The 22,663-nt window shown below is 38.3% G+C and overlaps 1 protein-coding gene across 5 annotated transcripts in view; it reads left to right on the top strand.

Moving 5' to 3' along the window:
• The window catches only part of PRKG1 (protein kinase cGMP-dependent 1), a 1,340,863-nt gene that overhangs the window by 1,105,814 nt on the left and 212,386 nt on the right, over window positions 1-22,663 (top strand). For all 5 annotated transcript variants that reach the window (XM_043924973.1, XM_043924972.1, XM_043924975.1 and 2 more), the window contains one exon: window positions 4,225-4,319. In XM_043924973.1, coding sequence (XP_043780908.1) covers window positions 4,225-4,319 — 95 coding nt within the window. The remainder of the gene's footprint in view (window positions 1-4,224; window positions 4,320-22,663) is intronic.

Below are 22,663 nucleotides of genomic sequence, written 5' to 3'. Positions count from 1 at the left end.
TTTGCATGGAATGAGGTGCATGTGAGTACATGCACAGACACTCATTAAATTAGAAGTACCAGAAATAGAATCATGAACATAAGTTTCACCAGAGACATTTGTGGGAGAGGGTGGGCATATAGTGAATGAGATTCTGATTCATTCCTGTGTTGCACAAAAGATTCAGTTGTCAGTCAGACTCATGGGAGTCATAGATCTTACCCAACTGAATTTAACTAATGACTCAAGGGATGCAGGCAAGCTTCAAGCTCAGAAAAAGTTTATTTCCTTGTATATGCCCTAGATGATCAGATATTCCTCTTAAAAGTGTTTTGGGTTTTTTGTTTGTTTGTTTTTTACATTAGGGAACACTTTTTGGGTATAATAGGACCAGTTTTTTAGCAATATGTGCAGAACATTACTTGAAAAGGGAGTTGCTTTGATTTGGGAACTCCTCATTCTTATATTGTATTAGTCACACAGGTAGGAAAATGTTTACTTAACCCTGTTCTCCAGCTGGGTCTGCCCCCACATATCTCTGATTTCCATATTTCTTTACAATAAACATTGTTTTGCTTATAAAACCTGCTGAATCTGTACAAAAACATTTTTTTTTTGTTGTTTTTGAGTTGTTTTTGATTAAACATGTTGGTTGAATACACTGATATTTTTGTATTCATTCTTTATTCTGTATTCATTCTTCAATGAATAAAAGATTTTGGATTTTAAGTTTAAATTTATGTGCCCCATTTAAAATATCTAATTTCTATTTTGATTCCTAATTTTAAAATTTTATACATAATTTTTTAAATGCTCCAAAATTTTAAATTATAAGACTTTGCATATGTTTTATAGAAAAATTAATATATAGATAAGTAAAGGGATTATAACACTTATGGCAATAAGAGCAATAGTAGAGATATGGGATAATTACAATCAAAAGCATGGAATTTCTCAAATAAATGAGAGAAATGGAACAAAGGGGAAAATAAGGGGAAAAGAACCAACTTTTGGGGACAGTAACAGTTAGGATGCTCTTCATTGATGTTCTCATTTAAGTAACACACAGCACAAACACATTCAAATGAGATAACTCTCTCATTTAGAGGGCAAGGTGGTTCAAATAGACTAAATATCTCTGAAGCTCCCTAACTAGTTCCCTTCTACAGTTTTGTGGACCATAAAGTACTTTGTAGTTTAGGTAAAAAGACTACATATATGGATCAAGGTTAGAAAGCTATCTCTGTGATATAACTTTTTCTACCTCGGATTGTGGGTTTTTTTTTTAGGAATTAAAGATGCAAATGTTCATAACTGGTGTCTGCAAACATTTAGAATTATTCACTATGTATATGGACTTCCCTGGTGGCTCAGATGGTAAAGAATCCCCCTGCAGTGCGGGAGACCTGGGTTCCATCCCTGGGCTGGGAAGATCCCCTGGAGGAGGGCATGGCAGCCCATTCCAGTATTCTTACCTGGAGACTCCCCATGGACAGAGGAGCTACCTGGCAGGCTACAGTCCTTGGGGTTGCAAAGAGTCAGACATGACTGAGCAAATAAGCACACAGCACAGCACACTATATATACAAAGAAAAACTATGGAAACTACAACTTTAAAGGAAAACTTTTGTTCTTGCTCTTTGAGATGCTTATTTTTTTTCACATATATGAACTGGAGATAGATTTTTCTCATATTTATCATAGAAGCAGAAAGTGGTTTATTCTGTAGGTGAACCATTTTTTACATCTCTAGCATTTCAGTAACGTGTTTTGTGTTTTTTTTTTTTTTTTTTTGGCTGCACTGGATCTTTATCGCTGTGCGTAGGCTATCTCTAGTTGCGGTGAGCAGGACCTTACACACTGCAGGTGGGACATTCTCTAGTTGGAGTGCACAGGCTTCTCATTGCGGTGGCTTTTCTTGCTGCAGAGCAGGGCTTCTAGGGTACACAGTTTTGGCACTGGGGCTTAGCTGCCTTACAGCATGTAGGATCTTCTTGGATCAGGGATAGAACCCATGTCCCGTGCATTGGTAGGCAGATTCTTAACCACTGGACCACCAGGGAAATCCTCAGTTAACATGCTTTTAAAGAACATTTCAAAACTCACTGAAATTTCTCCATGGCTTGCATAAGTCTGCCCATTTGAATTTATAATCATTCGTGTTACCCAAATGGTAAATATATAGTTATAGGTGTTCTTATATCTAATTTGAATTAATGAGCTTAACTTATGTTATATTACACCTTAGTTCATGACTTATTTTTAACAACCAGGAGGATTGACAGAAATAATTTTTCTGAGTTGTTTCATTGTGAAGAGAAAGCTGAGGTTCAGAAATGAAGCAATGTATCAATGTTTGTCAAACACTAATCTTTTGAAATGCAGATTTACAAAACCCATTCATTCAGAACCTCAGGAATAAGGGTCAAGTGAGTTCGGTAACCTTTATTTTAAACAAGACCACCACCCTCCAACACACACAGATACACACACATAGACATTTGAGTACCACTAGGCTAGTTTATTTCCAGTTACATCCATGAAATCCTCATTAGTATGCAAATGAATATCTCTCTGATACAGCTTAGTGGTAAGTGTTAAAAACTGCATTCCCATGGTTTTGAAACACCTTATGGAGGAGTAATCAAATGGATCAGTGGAGAATAATAATTGAATTCCCTCCATCTTGCATAGACCTTCTTAATACTTACAAAAATTCTGGTCTTTGACATACAATCTCTAAATTAAAAAACCTGAAGCATAGTATTTTTAAATGTGTTTAAGTGTCTGGCATTGTCTCAAGAAATTAGTTTTTCTACTTCATTACATTTTTCAGGAAGGTGAATTTTAACTATTTAACCTTTCTTTGACACATAGCCAGTATTATGAATATTTGTAGAGCTTTAGAGGGAAGTGAGGAGAAGGCAATGGCACCCCACTCCAGTACTCTTGCCTGGAAAATCCCATGGATGGAGGAGCCTGGTAGGCTACAGTCCATGGGGTCGTGAAGAGTTGGACACGACTGAGTGACTTCACTTTCACTTTTCACTTTCATGCACTGGAGAAGGAAATGGCAACCCACTCCAGTACTCTTGCCTAGAGGATCCCAGGGACAGGAGCCTGGTGGGCTGCCATCTATGGGGTCACACAGAGTCGGACACGACTGATGTGACTTAGCAGCAGCTGCAGCAGCAGCAGAGGGAAGTGAATTAACATAAAGGTACACTTTACTGCATTTATGTCTTCATTCATGCAACAAATACATTGGCTTTCCATGGACTTCATTCATGCAACAAATACATTTGCTTCCCGAGTCCTATATGGGTAGGGAAATTTTGTTATAATAGTAATGAAGCTTTTCTGTTCATGTAATTAACTGTTTTTTATTGAGTGCTTACTATAAATTATAGAGAATGCCAAGAAATACTCATTTCTTTGATTAGCATACTGTTTATTATGGTAAAATAAAGACATATATGTCATTTATATATCTTCAAAAAAGAAATCTTACTGAATGAAACATAGATCATGAGGATGACAGAAAGGTAGAGACCTGTAGGAAGTCTTTATGAAAATATAATTGGCCTTTGAATGAATCCTAATGAAGGATTCTTCTTAGCAAAGCGATAAGCATATCCTAGAGAAACTGGGATATACACGTAAAGGTGAATGTTTAAAAAAGTAAAAAAAATGGAGACTGTAAATGTACATCTGCAAGGCAACTGATAAATAAATATGGGATGAAAGAAGACACTACAACATTAAAATGAATGAACTAGATTTATACATATAGTAGCATGGTATGAAAAATTAAAACGTTAAGAGAAAAGTGGAAGTTGCAGAATGATCCCTACTGTATTATGCTATTCATATATTTTTAAAACACATGCATATAAACACGTATAAAAAACTGAAGGAGCACTCATTAAATTCATCATAGCAATTGCTTCATAGAAAGTTGGAAATGGGAATAGTGATGAGGATTTGAGTGAAATTCAAATTTCTGAATAATTTATTATTTCTGGACAAAAGCTTCAAAGTATAACAAAATATTTGGGAGTTATTTCTTGGGGTGCATGGGAATTTGTGATACTATTCTTTGTCCCCTCTAGTGATAATGTACTTTTTCTCTTCATACAAATAAATTTAAAAAATAAGAAATGATGTGAACATCATTAACTAGTGTTTATTTGATCATCCAGTATGTATGCAGTGGATATAGGCTTTCATTGTTTCTCTTTCTAGGTTAATGTCACTCGTGAAGACTCACCAAATGAAGACCCAGTCTTTCTTAGAACCTTAGGGAAAGGAGATTGGTTTGGAGAGAAAGCGTTGCAGGGGTGAGTAGATTACATGTTACAAAGTTTTTGGTTGAGTGCTACATAAATGTCTTACATATTGAACTTCTAGCATAATGGGTATTTAGTTCTTATTCTACCATCAGACACAGACCTTTGATGATCCAATTTTATCCATTTCCAGCTGAACTTAGAGTCTGTTTGGGTAGGCTTTGGAATTGATGATTAAATTATGTAATACATTATTTTATTTCATTTGATTTGATAACAATTCTCCTCAATTGTAATCTCTATAAAGACTTTAAAGAGAGGGAGAAGTCTCTGCAAAGCCTATTATGTTTGACAGTTTTACTTGGAGTCATATAGGAAGATGACTGGTTGAGATTTTGAAATCCCTAAGCCTGACTGTACAGACAGTACGTCAGAAGGCAATGAAGCCTTCTGCGGTTCACCTCTGGGGTTCTGGGTGGTGGTTATCATCTCTGGCTCTGGTCGTGGAGGTGGGGGAGGAGGTGAAAGGGAAGGTAATGAATATCCTCCTTCACTGTGGATGGGCTTGAAAGGCTGGACTTTTAAAAGTGTGACTGCAGGGGCACTGAAATTCTACTTGTAAACTCAACAGCGAGCATTTGGAATGTCTTCCCATATACAACTGAAGAAAAACCCAGTTGACTTTGTACCATTCATCTTACAGAATGCATGACAAAAAGACAAATACCTACCAATGTTTCCCAATAAGCAGCACATCTCAATTATCTGTCTATTTATCTATCTATCTATGAGACTTTTCAAATTATATAAGCCACTTGAATAACTAATAACCAATAAACATTTATTTTTGTATCAAATTCCAGGTGCAGGTGTGTATACTAAAGAGATAGCAATAGGACAATTCCTAAAATATTTGGAACAGTCAGGTTTGCTTCCATTTCAAATTATGCCTTTGTTTAAGAGATTGCATTATAAACATTTTGCTAAAAAGTATTCAGGAATTTTTATTTTTAAAACCACCCTCAGTCAGCAGGTTTTATTTTCTCTCTTACCATTTCACAGCTACAGAACTGAAACAGATCCTGATAAGTCATCTTACTCAGGGCACATTACCTTATGAAAATTAAGAATTAAATGCATTTGCTTTTCTTTTTTCTTTCCTGAGACCGTTTGATCCCTATTTGATGAACAGATACTTGCCATTAGATATTTCCAATGTCAAAGTTGAAAGAACTACTATAGTCAATGTGAATATACAAAGGAAGGCAATAGATATCATCACCCTAGTATAAACTGAAAAAAAAAAAAAACATACCATTTGTACTTTAGTCTTGCTTTCTCTTGATTATTATTATATATAGAGGATTCTCAAGAATAATATTACCTGATTTCATTGGTCCAAGATTAAATACCTCTGTGGAAAATGTCCATTTCAAGCAGAGGCGAAGAAATAAAAACATTTCAATCATTTCTGATTGAGATCACAAGTGAAATACCAGAAAATAAAACATAACTGATAATTGACAGATTTTCTCTGGTAACTTATTGTCAGTGAATTTTGGTGCAAACTAAAGAAAGTTTCAGAGCAAAAACACCTTTCCAGAATGTGTCTCAAGAAGTAAACTTGGGGATATGGTTTACAGAAAAGTTACAAAATTTTGCTCTGATATCAAAATTTAAGTTAATGGTAGTCCATCTGGGCGGCTTCAAAATCACTGCAGATAGTGACTGCAGCCATGAAATTAAAAGATGTTTACTCCTTGAAAGAAAAGCTATGACCAATCTAGACAGCATATTAAAAAGCAGAGACATTACTTTGCCAACAAGTTCCATCTAGTCAAAGCTATGGTTTTTCCAGTAGTCATGTATGGGAGTAAGAGTTGGACTGTAAAGAGAGCTGAGTGCCAAAGAATTGATGCTTTTGAACTGTGGTGTTGGAAAAGACTCTTGAGAGTCCCTTGGACTGCAAGGAGATCCAACCAGTCTATCCTAAAGGAGATCAGTCCTGAATTTCATTGGAAGGACTGATGTGGATGCTGAAACTCCAATACTTTGACCACCTGATGCGAAGAACTGACTCATTGGAAATTACCCTGATTCTGGGAAAGATTGAAGGCAGGAAAAGAAGGGGACGACAGAGGATGAAATGGTTGGATGGCATCTCTGACTCGATGGAGATGAGTTTGAGTAAGCTCTGAGAGTTGGTGATGGACAGGGAAGCCTGGTGTGCTGCAGTCCATGGGGTCGCAGAGTCAGACACGACTGAGCAACTGAACTGACTGACTGATTCCATCTAGATGGAATTCATTCTAGCATGTGATTGTTCTTGTGAACTGTCTGGTGCCAAATCTGTCTCTGCACATATTCAGTCCTCTTCACTGGCCATCTCACTTACCCCACTCCATCATTTCCCATTACACCTACCCTCCAACCTATCCTGGCTCTTTTTCATGCCCTTTACTCTCATTTTCTCACCACTCAACTTGGCTTTATCTGCCTTCTCTACCTGCTGCTGCTGCTGCTAAGTCACTTCAGTCCTGTCCAACTCTGTGTGATCCCATAGATGGCAACCCATCAGGCTCCCCCATCACTGGGATTCTCCAGGCAAGAACACTGGAGTGGGTTGCCATTTCCTTCTCCAATGCATGAAAGTGAAAAGTGAAAGTGAAGTCACTCAGTCGTGTCCGACTCTTAGCGATCCCATGGACCGCAGCCCACCAGGCTCCTCCGTCCATGGGATTTTCCAGGCAAGACTACTGGAGTGGGGTGCCATTGCCTTCTCCGCCTTCTCTACCTATGTCCTCTTAAATGTCAGGAATGTGCTACTTATATCTTAGAATGATTTTTCTTTTCTAGCTTCCTTAACTCAGCCATACTTCACTGCTCAGCCATACTTTTACACTGTTGACCACCCCCTCCTTCTTTGGAATTCTTATCCTTTGAGAGCCCTGCAATAATTAGCAAATTGTTAGCACTTTTTATAATTTCTCATTTCATTTCCTAAAATTCACCATTGTTTTATCCTCAGTTCTCTCTATGACATACATGTTTTTATACATCCAGATCTATGACTGCCTATTTTCTTGATGAAAAGAAATCCCAAATGCTTATATTCTTATTTGAGCTCAGTATCTGACACTTTTCAACCTAATGTATATTTGTTGGATGAACGAATGAGTGAGTGAACAAATGAAGCTCCCTAATGATGTTCAGTCTTGCAATCCTTTCTGCAGTTGATCACTTTCATGACCTGTCTTCAATTGATCACTTTCATGACTTGAATTAGTCTGATGGTGGATAAGGGCTTATCTACCAGTTGCTTCCCTGGTGGCCCAGATGGTAAAGAATCTGCCTGCTATGCAGGAGACCCAGGTTTGATCCCTGGGTCAGGAAGATCCCCTGGAGAAGGGAATAACTACCACTCCAACATTCTTGCCTGGAGAATTCCATGGACAGAGAAGCCTGGTGGGCTACAGTCCATGGGGTCAAAAAGAGTCGGATGCACACTCTCCGACATAAATCACAGCAAGATCCTCTATGACCCACCTCCCAGAATATTGGAAATAAAAGCAAAACTAAACAAATGGGATCTAATGAAACTTAAAAGCTTTTGCACTACAAAAGAAACTATAAGTAAGGTGAAAAGACAGCCGTCAGATTGGGAGAAAATAATAGCAAATGAAGAAACAGACAAAGGATTAATCTCAAAAATATACAAGCAACTCCTGAAGCTCAATTCCAGAAAAATAAATGACCCAATCAAAAAGTGGGCCAAAGAACTAAACAGACATTTCTCCAAAGAAGACATACAGATGGCTAACAAACACATGAAAAGGTGCTCAACATCACTCATTATTAGAGAAATGCAAATCAAAACCACAATGAGGTACCATTACACACCAGTCAGGATGGCTGCTATCCAAAAGTCTACAAGCAATAAATGCTGGAGAGGCTGTGGAGAAAAGGGAACCCTCTTACACTGTTGGTGGGAATGCAAACTAGTACAGCCACTATGGAAAACAGTGTGGAGATTCCTTAAAAAACTGGAAATAGAACTGCCATATGACCCAGCAATACCACTTCTGGGCATACACACTGAGGAAACCAGATCTGAAAGAGACACATGCACCCCAATGTTCATCGCAGCACTGTTTATAATAGCCAGGACATGGAAGCAACCTAGATGCCCATCAGCAGATGAATGGATAAGGAAGCTGTGGTACATATACACCATGGAATTTTACTCAGCCGTCAAAAGGAATTCATTTGAACCAGTCCTAATGAGATGGATGAAACTGGAGCCCCTTATACAGAGTGAAGTAAGCCAGAAAGATAAAGAACATTACAGCATACTAACACATATATATGGAATTTAGAAAGATGGTAACGATAACCCTATATGCAAAACAGAAAAAGAGACACAGAAATACAGAACAGACTTTTGAACTCTGTGGGAGAAGGTGAGGGTGGGATGTTTCAAAAGAACAGCATGTATACTATCTATGGTGAAACAGATCACCAGCCCAGGTGGGATGCATGAGACAAGTGCTCCGGCCTGGTGCACTGGGAAGACCCAGAGGAATCGGGTGGAGAGGGAGGTGGGAGGGGGGATCGGGATGGGGAATAAGTGTAAATCTATGGCTGATTCATATCAATGTATGACAAAACCCACTGAAATGTTGTGAAGTAATTAGCCTCCAACTAATAAAAAAATTAAAAAAAAAAAATTAAATTAAAAAAAGAAAAAAAAAAAAAAGAGTCGGATGCAACTAACCCTTTCACTTTGTCCCAGCCCTGGTGACTTAGATGGTAAAGAATCTGCCTGCAGTGCAGGAGACCCGGGTTCGATCCCTGGGTAGGGAAGATTCCCTGGTGTAGGAAATGGCAGTCCACTCCAGTATTCTTGCCTGGAGATTTCTGTGGACAGACGAGCCTGGTGGGCTACAGTCCATGTATCTGGCAAAGAGTCTGTGTCTGGCAAAGAGTCAGACACAACTGAGCAACTAACACCAACAAGAGTTTGTCAACTCACTTGACTATAGATGGCAGCCTGGTAATATATTATAAAGGAATAAAAATAAGGTGAGTAAAACCAGTGCAAACTAGAAAACCTTATACAATGAGGGCAGCAATTACTGAGCTCCAGCTCATTGCTGGTTCTTTTTTTTTTTTTTTTTTTTTAAGAAAAAACAGAAGAAAAAAAATGGATTCTGAAAAAGATATGTGATTTTATAACTTAAAAAATAGCTCTGCTATCAAACAACATTTCTGCAAATGGCTTGACCTGTGAGTTGCCATTTTGTGACTTCTGTCAATCAGATATGCCTCTTTAAAGCTCTGTAACTAGATTCCAGTGAAGGAAGCCTATTAGTTTTACCCTTGTTATTTCCTTGTTTTGATTATTTTTTGACATTTTAATGTTTTGATGTTCTAGTCACTAACCTGGTTTTCCTTGTGTGTCTGTGTTATTTTTTGATCTTTTCTTTGAATTTCAATGTTTCACACGAGGAATTCTGACTTTTCACAAATCAGATTGATTTGTTTCACTTGTTTCCCTGCAAATAACTTAAAAAGTTATGTAACTTTAGGATATAAAGTCTTTTGAGCAGCTGTGTATATATCCTTTTGAGTAATACCTATGCTTCTTTGGAAACCTTATGATTTTTATCCATGGAAGTCAGATTTTATAATTAGCATTCTCTGTGTTGGTGTAACATGGCATTTCAGATTTTCATTTTCTCACAAATAAATTTTGTGTGTACTAGGAATTTTTGTTTTGTTTTCCTGAGGATGTTCCGAGGATCAGTATTGACAAATTGGTAATATTGAAATTAACCCTTGACCATTCTTTTTAAATTTAAGAGTGCCAAATACTAGTTTTGGTGCTTCCCAGGTGGCACTAGTGGTGAAGAACCCACCTGCCAGTGCAGGAGACATAAGAGACGCGGACTCAATCCCTGGGTCAGGAAGATCCCCTGGAGGAGGGCATGGCAACCCACTCCAGTATTCTTGCCTGGAGAATCTCATGGACAGAGAAGCCTGATGGACTGCAGTCTATGGGGTCGCCAAGAGTCAGACACGAATAAAGAGACTCAGCAACAGCAGTAGTAATACTAGATTGATTAAACACACAGTATATAGTTGAATGACAGAGCTGAAATGTAACCTCAGTAACCCAACTCTGGAACCCCACTATGATATGGCAATTCTCTCTCTAGAATTAACAAGCTTCGTTTCTTTTTGGATGGAGAACAGTAGTCATAAATCTAGCTATCCTGTAGTCAACATTATTGACATTCACTAACCAATAGAATCTCATTTCTAGAAAAATTTGGTTTACTTATTGCTTTCCCTCTTTTTGGTCGACATAAAGTGAATTATTCAAGTATTGCTTGGATTAAGCATTATTTTTTGCTGTGATAATGGTTTTTTTACACCAGAGGGCAAAATGTTTTACTCTTTTCAGAAGTACTTCTTTATGTACATGAAAACTAAAATTGTGTTTAGGGGAATTTACTTCAGGTATAGTCCAATAAGTCATAAGTCAATCCCTCTACACTCTGACATACCATTGCTTTAGCATCTCTACTTGACTTAAAATCATGTAGAATTCACACTGGCATCAGGTAATGTCAAATTCTAAGCCAATACACACTTTGCATCTGTAGTAATGGGAAATATATAAGCCCTAGTCGAACCTGAGAGAGAAAAGATTGAGTTCCCACTTGTCCCACCCCCCCTCACCCTGCCCCTTCCCCTAACACTTGAGTCTTCAACACAGCATATGCTTATGAGTTCCAGCTCAAAAGTCAGATTGCCTTGGTTGGGATTCACTATGTCCTTTATAGATTTTGAGTCCTTGAGAGGTTCTCCTTTGATCTTACATGGAGATGATGATTATGCCTAATTTTGCAGGTTGTTGTCAGGAATAATCAAGTGGATATTTATAAAGCATTAAAGTGAGTACTTAGAATTTAGATTAGTGCTCAAAAATATTAGCTATCATCACCACCACCACCATCATCATTATTTTTATTTATCATCAGCATTGCTAGTCCCAAGAATGTCTGCTGCTTCTTGACTCAAGATTAGAGCACTTGGTCGAATTGGCATAAGCATTAGATTTTGAATCATCCACTTACTGAGCAAGCCTATTAATCTCTCTGGGTCTGAATTTGTAAACTGAGCCAGTTGAAGTAGATGATGCCTAAGTTTCCTTAGGTCACAGCTTCTGAGTCTCTTGAGATTTGGCCTCTCCAACTGGACCAGACCCTTGGCTGCCACATGCAGCCGTGGGTCCCTCTGTTAAATGGTGACATTTGATAGCAGACCTCTGTCAGCAAGGCTCTTCCCTCCAGGAACTATCCCAACTGTTGTCTGTCATTCTGAACACCAAGGCCACATGCCAGGCCCTTCCTTGTTAATACAAAAAAGAATAAACCTTTTCTCCACATCACCTCCAGCATTTAGTGTTGATAGATTTTTTAACGATGGCCATTCTAAGGGGGGTGAGGTGATACCTTATTGCAGTTTTAATTTGCATTTCTCTAATAATGAGCGATGTTGACCATCTTTTCATGTGTTTGATGGCCATCTGTATGTATTCTTTGGAGAAATGCCTGTTTAGGTCTTCTGCCCATTTTTTTTTTTTATTTAGTAGTTTATTTTTTTGGTATTGAGATGCGTGAGCTGCTTGTATATTTGGAAATCAATCCATTGTCTGTTGCTTCCTTTGCAATTATTTTCTCCCATCTGAGGGTTTTGTTTTATAGAGGACAAACTTGTGGACACAGTGGGGGAAGGAGAGGGTGGGACAAATTGAGAGAATAGCATGGAAACATATACATTCTCATATGTAAAATAGATAGCAAGTGGGAATTTGCGGTGTGACACAGGGAGCTCAACCGAGTGCTGTGACAACCTAGAGGGGTGAGATGGGGAGGAAGATGGGAGGTGGGCTCAGGAAGGAGGGGACATATGTATACCTGTGGCTGATTCATGATGATGTATGGCAGAAGCCAACACAATATTGTAAAGCAACTATACTAGAGTTAAATTTTTAAAAGATGAATAAACCAAGCAAGTTTAACAGACATTAGTATTCAGTTCAGTTCAGTTGCTCAATCATGTCCGACTCTTTGCAACCCCATGAATCGCAGCACGCCAGGCCTCCAGTCCATCACCAACTCCCAGAGTTTACTCAAACTCATGTCCATTGAGCCCGTGATGCCATCCAGCCATCTCATCCTCTGCCGTCCCCTTCTCCTCCTGCCCCCAATCCCTCCCAGCATCAGGGTCTTTTCCAATGAGTCAACTCTTCCCATGAGGTGGCCAAAGTATTGGAGTTTCAGCTTCAGCATCAGTCCTTCCAATGAACACCCAGGACTGATCTCCTTTAGGAGGGACTGATTGGATCTCCTTGCAGTCCAAGGGACTCTCAAGAGTCTTCTCCAACACCACAGTTCAAAAGCATCAATTTTTTGGCGCTCAGCTTTCTTCACAGTCCAACTCTCACATCCATACATGACCACTGGAAAAACCATACCAGACGGACCTTTGTTGGCAAAGTAATGTCTCTGCTTTTTAATATGCTATCTAGGTGGGTCATAACTTTCCTTCCAAGGAGTAAGCGTCTTTTAATTTCATGGCTGCAGTCACCATCTGCAGTGATTTTGGAGCCCCAAAAAATAAAGTCTGACACTGTTTCCACTGTCTCCCCATCTATTTCCCATGAGGTGATGAGACCAGATGCCATGATCTTAGTTATCTGAACGTTGAGCTTTAAGCCAACTTTTTCACTCTTCTCTTTTACATTCATCTAGAGGCTTTTCAGTTCCTCTTCACTTTCTGCCATAAGGGTGGTGTCATCTGCATATCTGAGGTTATTGATATTTCTCCCGGCAATCTTGATTCCAGCTCGTGCTTCTTCCAGCCCAGTGTTTCTCATGATGTACTCTGCATACAAGTTAAATAAGCAGGGTGACAATATACAGACTTGACATACTCCTTTTCCTATTTGGAACCAGTCTGTTGTTCCATGTCCAGTTCTAACTGTTGCTTCCTGAACTGCATACAGGTTTCTCAAGAGGCAGGTCAGGTATTCCCATCTCCTTTAGAATTTTCCACAATTTATTGTGATCCACACATTCTAAGGCTTTGGTGTAGTCAATAAAGCAGAAATAGATGTTTTTCTGGAACTCTCTTGCTTTTTCGATGATCCAGCAGATATTGGCAATTTGATATCTGGTTCCTCTGCCTTTTCTAATACCAGCTTGAGCATCTGGAAGTTCACGGTTCACGTGTTGCTGAAGCCTGGCTTGGAGAATTTTGAGCATGACTTTACTAGTGTGTAAGATGAGTGCAATTGTGCGGTAGTTTGAGCATTCTTTGGCATTGCCTTTCTTTGGGATTGGAATGAAAATTGACCTTCTCCAGTCCTGTGGCCACTGCTGAGTTTTCCAAATTTGCTGGCATTTTAAGTGCAGCACTTTCACAGCATCATCTTTCAGGATTTGAAATAGCTCAACTGGAATTCCATCACCTCCACTAGCTTTGTTCGTAATGATGCTTTCTAAGGCCACTTGACTTCACATTCCAGGATGTCTAGCTCTAGGTGAGTGATCACACCATTGTGATTATTTGGGTCATGAAGATCTTTTGTGTACAGTTCTTTTGTGTATTCTTGCCACCTCTTCTTAATATCTTCTGCTTCTGTTATGTCCCTACCATTTCTGTCCTTTATTGAGCCCATTTTTGCATGAAATGTTCCCTTGGTATCTCTAATCATCTTGAAGAGATCTCTTGTCTTTCCCATTCTGTTGTTTTACTCTATTTCTTTGCATTGGTCACTAAGGATGGCTTTCTTATCTCTACTGGCTATTCTTTGGAACTCTGCATTCAAATAGGAATATCTTTCCTTTTCCCCTTTGCTTCTCTTCATTTCACAGCTCTTTGTAAGGCCTCCTCAGACAACCATTTTGCCTTTTTGCATTTCTTTTCCATGGGGATGATCTTGATCCCTGTCTCCTGTACAATGTCGTGAACCTCAGTTGATAGTTCATCAGGCTCTCTGTCTATCAGATCTAGTCCCTTAAATCTATTTCTCACTTCCACTGTATAGTCATAAGGGATTTTATTTAGGTCATACCTGAATGATCTAGTGGTTATCCCTACTCTCTTCAGTTTAAGTCTGAATTTGGCAGTAAGGAGTTCATGATCTGAGCCACAGTCAGCTCCCGGTCTTGTTTTTGCTGACTGTATAGAGCTTCTCCATCTTTGGCTGCAAAGAATATAATCAATCTGATTTTGGTGTTGGCCATCTCGTGATGTCCATAGGTAGAATCTTCTCTTGTGTTGTTGGAAGAGGGTGTTTGCTATGACCAGTGCGTTCTCTTGGCAAAACTCTATTAGTCTTTGCCCTGCTTCATTCCGTACTCCAAGGCCAAATTTGCCTGTTACTCCAGGTGTTTCTTGACTTCCTACTTTTGCGTTCCAGTCCCCTATAATGAAAAGGACATCTTTTTTGGGTGTTAGTTCTAAAAGATCTTGTAGGTCTTCATAGAACTGTTCAACTTCGGCTTCTTTGACATTAGTATTAGAAGTCTGTATTTCCATAGTTTCTCCTCTCATGGACTGTGATCTGGGACAAGTTAACTAACATTTCTTAATCTGCTTTTTAAAAACTAATAAAATAATAACACAAATTATAATAAATCTTGGACAAGACGTTTTAATCTTTTGCAGTATCTGAATCTGATTATGATTTATTTATTTGGAAATGAAATATTATAGATGCCATTCAAGCCTCTTTTGTATCTCCCCCCAGTACTGTCCTTCCCTGATCCTACCCCTGTACCAATAAGATAGAATAGAAAGAATTTAGATTTTTCAGTTGCAAGGCTTGGGTTTCTGTTTCTCTAAAGGAAAACATTTTGTGAGGCTTACCTGGAACAACACTCAGAGTCTTATCTGAAACTTGTGTTTTGTGTGAAGAAATATTCCAGGACTTATATAGGGCTCCATCCCAGCTGCAGTCTTGATCAGGTCATAGCAGGACTCCTTCACCTGCCCCTCATGAGCTCTGCCGCCAAAGCTCCAGCTCATTTCTCTAACCATAGGACTCCTCTCCTCTCAATTTCCTGCACCTGAGACTTTTAGGGTTTTCCTTTTCTTTACTTCTTTGTCTTTCGTGTGGTAAGGATTATGATTAACACATGAAAATTTAGTGAAAATTACTCTTTTTGAGGATTATAATGGATTATCTATGAAAAATGTAACAGAATGTCTAGTGGGATTTTTTTCCTTTTGTCCTGGATTTGTAGCTTAAAGGTCCGAAGCTAAAAAGCTATTAGTACTTAGGGCCAACTTCATTCAGCACAACTGATTGGGAGGAGCCAGAATTGCTTTATTAGTATCAGTCCTTCATCCATAAGATGGGACAAGTAGGGATATCTGAGTTTGGCTTGTTGGGAAGAGCAGTGGCCTCAAAAGAACTAGTTCCCTCAATTTTCTGGTCTCAGCTTTCTTTGTTGTTGGGGATTTACAGATAAACAGGAAATTAAAATAGAGAGTGAGCTCAGTGACATTGTGGGAGAATCCCAAAGTGTCATATCATTTTTGTTATATCTCCATCCCCAAGCTTTTTCCTGAACTCTGAACCCACAATAGACTTGTAGTTAGACATATCTATAGGCACATCTACTTAGACATCTCTTATTTACTTTAGATGGCACTGAGACAAAACTGAATTCATTTTCTCTCTACCACCATCCAAGTCTCTTCCTTTCAAGTGATCCTATTCCAGTAAGTGTTTCTCAAACCAGACATTTAGAAACTATCCCTGACTCTCTTCTTTCCTAAATATCCTAATCATGGACAATTAATCCTATTGATTCTACCTTCTAAATTATTTTCAACATCGCCTTTGTCTTGCCATTCTCACTGCCACTCTTCTGATTATGGCCACTGTTCTGATTAGTTCTGATTAATGCTCTGCCACCTGGGTTACTGTAGGTCCTTCTAATTAGTCATTGAGTCCAGTCTTGCTAACCTCTCATCCCTTCCATACTCTCTGATAATTTCTCAGTATTGGTTTCTAGGGTGGCCACGATAATTACCACAAATTGAATGTCTTAAAACAAAATATGTTTTTTTTTTTAATTTTTTATTTTTTTGTTATTTTTTAAAAGAATTCTGGAGATTCAAATCAACATCAACATGGACTTATGTCCTTTGAAAGCTCTCAAGAAGAATCTCTGCTAGCTTCTGGAGGCTGCCAGCAATCCTTTAGGGCTTTCCTGGGAGTTCAACTGGTAAAGAATCCACCTGCAATGCAGAAGACCCTGGTTCGATTCCTGGGTCGGGAAGATCCCCTGGAGAAGAGATAGGCTACCCACTCCAGGATTCTTGGGCTTCCCTGGTGGCTCAAATGGTAAAAGATCTGCCTACAATGCAGGAGACCTGGGTTCAATCTCTGGGTTGGGAAGATCCCCTGAAAAAGGGAACAGCTACCCACTCCAGTATTCTTGCCTGGAGAATTCCATGGACAGAGGAGCCTGGCAGGCTACAGTTCATGGGGTCGCAAGGAGTTGGACACAACAGAGCGACCTGTTGTTTTCTAGGCACTTAGAGTCATGATGTGAACATATTCTCTCATGTCGTAACATAAATATGTCCAGGATACAATACTTTATTGAGCTTCGATGTCAAGGAACCCACATGATTACCCATGGTAATCATATCTTGGTTTTAAAGAAGCTATATTACATACAAATATAATTACACACCCAATCCCCCCCCACCTCCACATATACACAGCTACCTCCTCACACACACATCTTAAATTATAGATAGTAGTATGGGAACACCCTTGGCCTAGTCTATGCACACACACACACACACACACACACACACACACACACACAGATGAGTTTGATTATATCAACACAATTTGAACACATGCTCTCTGGACTTTTCCAAAGAATAGCTTCACCTGGAATATAAAATTAGTTCTAGAAAACAATTTTGTTGTTGTTTAAATTTACTTGATAATCTTGTATATGCTTTAGTGTGCACTGTGGACACATATATATCATTAGTAGTTGATTTAGATTTTATAATTATCAGTAACTGATTAGTAACCCAAAATTTTTGTAGATGATTGAGGAAACATCATAGAGTTTTAGTGCCTTTCTATAAAATGTTTTCTTTATCCCTGTTGTCTTAAATATAAGGTCATTTCAGTGGTGGAAATTGAGCTCTTACAAAACAATTCAGTCCCTCATTGTTATTCTCTGACAGGTCATTCAGACAGATAATTTCCTTCAGGTGCCATTAGATAAAAAAGTATAATGTAAATTTGAAAATCTCTTCAAAAACAGATATTAAGTATTTCATTTGAAGCTAATTTCCTTGTTAATGAACTCAGCTAGTATTTTGTGTCTGTCATTTTTATTCTTTCTGAGTTTAATGATTACTTCTTAATTTTCTCTTCATACAGTGTAGAAGAAAAATGACTTGTTATCAATCATACTTTAGACAGGCAACAATGATTTTAATTAGTTAGATTCATTGTCATTGCACTAATCTCTTATTGTGACTGAAAATCTGTTTTAAAACCCTCTGAATATTCTTGCCAAAAATTATCTTTGAATGTAACATTTAGTAATGTATTTTGATTGAGACTGTATCCACATGAAACAAGCATTTCCAGACATATTAGCTTCACATTGTTCTCATTTCTCATTCATACAATGAAATGGGAGTGGGAAATGAAACTATGCTTTGTGGTAACTGTCTTCCCCCATGTTCCAGGCATTAGAGCAAGTACAATAAAAGTTTTTTAGGACATTTCAAGTAATATTTAAGGGGCTTCAGGTTCACCACTTCTTCCCAGGGCCATGTTCAAGTATGTCAATAAATAATCCAATAGGTATCTATAATTTAATCACAAAATTTAATCAAATAACAAATACTCAAGCATTGAAAAAATACCATTTATAGTAGCTTAAAATTATGAAGTAGAGATAAATTTGAAAAATGGTGTGTAAAACCTATACACTGAAAACTATAAAACATTTACAAGAGAAATGTTGAGATATTACTGTATTTGTTACATCACTTTCATGCATTATGAGACTCTGTATTGTTCTCTCAGATTGATGTGCATGTGTACGTGCTAAGTCGCTTCATTTATGTCTGACTCTTTGCGACTCTGGAGACTGTAGCCTGCCAGGCTCCTCTATCCACAGGATTCTCCAGGCAAGAATACTGGAGTGGGTTGCTGTGTTTTCCTCCAGGAGATCTTCCCAACCCAGGCATCAAACCCATGTCTCTTATACCTCCTGTATTGACAGGTGGGTTCTTTACCACTAGCACCACCTGGGAAGCCCCCCAGACTATATGGAGAAATCTCAAATCTCAATAATTAGGAAACAGCTTAATTTTTAAATAGTCAAATGATTAGACAGACATTTCATCAATAAAGAGAAACTGACCACAAATAAGCATATGAAAATTTGTTCCCTGTGGTTTGTCACTGGGGTAATGCAAATTAAAACCACAGTGCACTTTGGAATATCTAAAATTTAGAAGATGTTGGAGAGGATGTGGAACAGGTAGAAATTTTATATACTGCTGGGAGGGTAGTGATGAAAATGGAACAATTACTTCTGAAGACAGTCTGACAGCTTCTTAAAAAGTTTACCTACCACATCATTCATCTATTCCATTCCTATGAAACCTAAAAGCTTATATCTATACATAAACTAGTCCACATATGCTCATGACAGCTTTATTTGTGATATCTTCAAACTCAAAACAACCCAAATGTGTGTCAACAGATGAATGGATAAATAAATCATGTACTTTTGAGCAACAAAAACAATGAAATATTGACACTCAACATTTGACAACACAGAGGGATATCAAGTAATTATGATGAATGAAATAAGCCTGATGAAAAGAGTAAATACTGTTTCCTTCCATTTGTATAAAATCTAGAAAGTGCCAACTAATTTATAGTGACGGAAACCAGATCAGTGGTAACCTAGGACGGGGAAAGACCCCTTCTTTCTCCAAGAGGAAATTGACATTTACAAACTCATGAGTTAATTCCCTACTTCACCCTTTTTCTGAACAAAAATGTCTTTGACAGTATGGATCTATAAATCTAGGTAAATAAGGTCAATACTAATTAAAGAAATAATACATAAAGTATATATTTTGCATGTTTATTATTGTACTGCCTAGAGTCATCTGAAGTAGCAGTGATCCCCACATTCCACATGAGGAAATGTAAGATAAACTATTAAGACCAGTTAAACCAGCGTGCCTATATGCAACTACAGTACTTTATGCTATAAGATTTTTTCTTTTTTTCTATTTATTTTTAATTGAAGGATAATTGCTTTACAATATTGGTTTGATTTCTGCTATACATCAGGATGAATTAGCCATAAAAGTACATATGTCCCCTCCCTCTTAAACCTCCCTCCCACTTCCCACCCTTTCCCACCCCCTCTAGATTGTTCCGGAGCCCCAGTTTGAGTTCCCGGAGTCATACCCACTGTAATATTTTTAACTTAAACAGCCTGCACTTTAAGGATGTCATGCTCTACTGACTGAGCTAGCTAGGCAGGTACATGCACTTTAATTTAACTCTCTTAAATTTGTCTAGTCACTCTTAGCAAAAATGTATTGTGATATTGTTTGATGCTGAGGTGTTTCAAGGTAAATAAGACTGATTTACTGCCCTCCAAGACACTGTGCAAAATACTGTTACATATGTTGTTATATTTCATACTTATATCAGTCATTATTGACCCCATTCTATATGTGGAAAAACTGAGACTCGGTGAGGTTTATTTGCACAAACAGCCAGGCAGTCAGAAGCTGGGGTTCAAACTGAAGTCCTTAAGATCCTGTGATATATTGCCTTTACAGTAAACTCTACTACAGGTACATGCAACAGTGATGAGTCAGACAAAATGGGCACCCTAAGGAGTTCTTAGAGCTTGGGAATTTCACTTTATTATTGTCACCTTCTCCTACCCAATTTAGGTGTAACGTAACAATAGTACCTGGGAGAAAAGTATATTGCTGCCTTTTTTTCCCATTTTCTCATTGCTCATACTCTTCTGAGGTATACAAGACATGTGTCCTCTACCAATCCCCCATCATTTAGGTGATAGAGGCTCACTTAGCATAAAAATACTTGTGGTTCCATCTTGGTTGAAAGCTCTAGTTTTCCATTGTTGATTGAAGTGATTTTAGAGCAGATGGACCTATCTATCACCCTCTTTTCCCGCTAAGTGGATATGGAAGCTTTTCTAAAATTATCCCACAGCCCAAATCTGTGGGTATTAAGAGTTTATCCTATAAGGTGTAATGACTGCCCTTCTGTTTTCTAGAATATTCCTGAGTGTTTGAGCTTAGTGATGCTGTCAGCATCAGTGGATGACAGTTGCCTGCTACCCAGATGACTGACTGCCTCTCTCACTGTCTACTTGGCAACATCTTTGCTGCAAATCTGCTCCCCATATGGGGAAACATGTTGGTTTGTAAGGAACATTTTCCACAAACATTCCTTAAGAAGAATACAGGTTTTCTACCACCCCCATCCATATGTACTTTTTTCCCTTTAGGAACATGGATTTGCCATCCTGGAGAAATAGATTTTTTTTTTTTTTCACTTTAAGACTTTTGGATTGGTGTCACTAAACACAAATAATTGAGAATGAGAAAATGGTAAAACATGTGCCTGATGTTAACTTTTAAATTTGATAATTTAAAAATTATGAAATTTCAATATAATGTATTTTTCTCAATATGTGGGGGTAAATAAAAGATATGTTTATTTTTAAACCTACCCCAGAATAATCAGAATTTGAAGTCATAGAAAATAACTGGGTTTAGAACCTTTGCCCTTTGCTACTATAAGCAATTGATACTTTGTATTTGTCAAGTTCTTGCATCCACAATCTATATACTAACTATGTGGTAACATTGCTTTCTGTTGCTACATACACCTAATGCTCTGAGGATAAGCCAGCAGTCTATTGTAAAACTAAAATAGGCCATATTTATTTTTATTAATTTCCACTTTAACTGGTATTTTTATTCAAAAGAAAATGGAATACATTATTCTGTCACCAGCCACAACAAATTTCATTAATTTTCCATTTGCTAAAGTAGAGTGAGTCATTAAGAATTGGAATATAAGTCTGACAATTTCTCCTTCTAGCAATGTCCAAATATCCTTAAAAGAGCTGCTTAGCCAAATAACTTTATTTAAAGTAGTGAGACTTTCTGTTTGTGGAAAGGGGAAATAATTTTGAGTGATTGATGAGATATTTTATATTTGCAGTTTGTATAATTCATTTCAAGATTCAGAGAGTGCATCATGGATCTCTGGGTCTCCCCTAAGAACAGAGCTGACTCTAGTTACAGGCAAATCTATGACAAAATAGTCTTGACTAATATTTTTCTTTCTCTCTCTCAAATGTATTATTTTTTCCTTCAAACAAGGTACTGTGTTCAGAATACCTTCATTTCCCTAGTCATCTTGGTTTGAAAGTTAAGGACAAGCTCTGTGACCTTCACCCAACCTCTTGACATAGCTCTCCCTCCATAGTTTGATACCAAATTTTATGGACTCTTCTTCCACGGTATTTCTCACACTTATTCCTTTCTCTGTTTCATCGTTAAGAGCAGGGTCTATGTTTCCTACAGCTGTCTGGCTCTCTCAAACACAAGCTCCACTGTTTTTTTCAGAGCCAGACATTCTGGGGGCCTGTTCTTCCCATTGCAGAACTCCTTGCCCGGGAAGACCAGTGTGGGGTTGGACCCCTTGTTCCTTGGAGAGGACCTCCACAATTGTGATAGCTCTCCCATTTGTGCATCACCATCCCAGATGTGTGTATCCTGACTGTATTGCATCTTCACCCTTCCTATCCATCTTGTTGTGGTTCCTTCTTGATATCTTTAGCTGTGGGAAATCTTTTCTGTTGGCCTTCAGGTCATTCTCATAGATAGTTGCTTTGTAAGTGGTTATAATTTTGACATGTCTGTGGGAGGAGAAGAGTTCAGTGTTTTCTACTCTTCCCTCTCAGTCACCTCTTCTCGGGCGTTTATCATTTTAAGTCAGGTGGTCAGCACGGTCCTCAGTGAGAAAATGATACTTAAGCAAAGATGTGAAGTGGATAAGGGGGTGAGTCACTGAGGCATCTGAGGGAAGGATGACTCACATACTGATAACGGGGTCTCACCATATCTGCTTAATGTTATCGATGAACCAACCCCTTCATACTTTGGCCACCTGATGCGAAGAGCTGACTCATTGGAAAAGACCCTGATGCTGGGAAAGATTGAGGGCAGGAGGAGAAGGGGACGACAGA

The sequence above is a fragment of the Cervus elaphus genome, chromosome 15 (assembly GCF_910594005.1).
Source record: "Cervus elaphus chromosome 15, mCerEla1.1, whole genome shotgun sequence".
NCBI classification, from domain to species: Eukaryota; Metazoa; Chordata; class Mammalia; order Artiodactyla; family Cervidae; genus Cervus; species Cervus elaphus.
The sequence above is the reverse complement of the archived record's forward strand: the minus strand, read 5'-3'. Positions and strand labels throughout refer to the sequence as shown.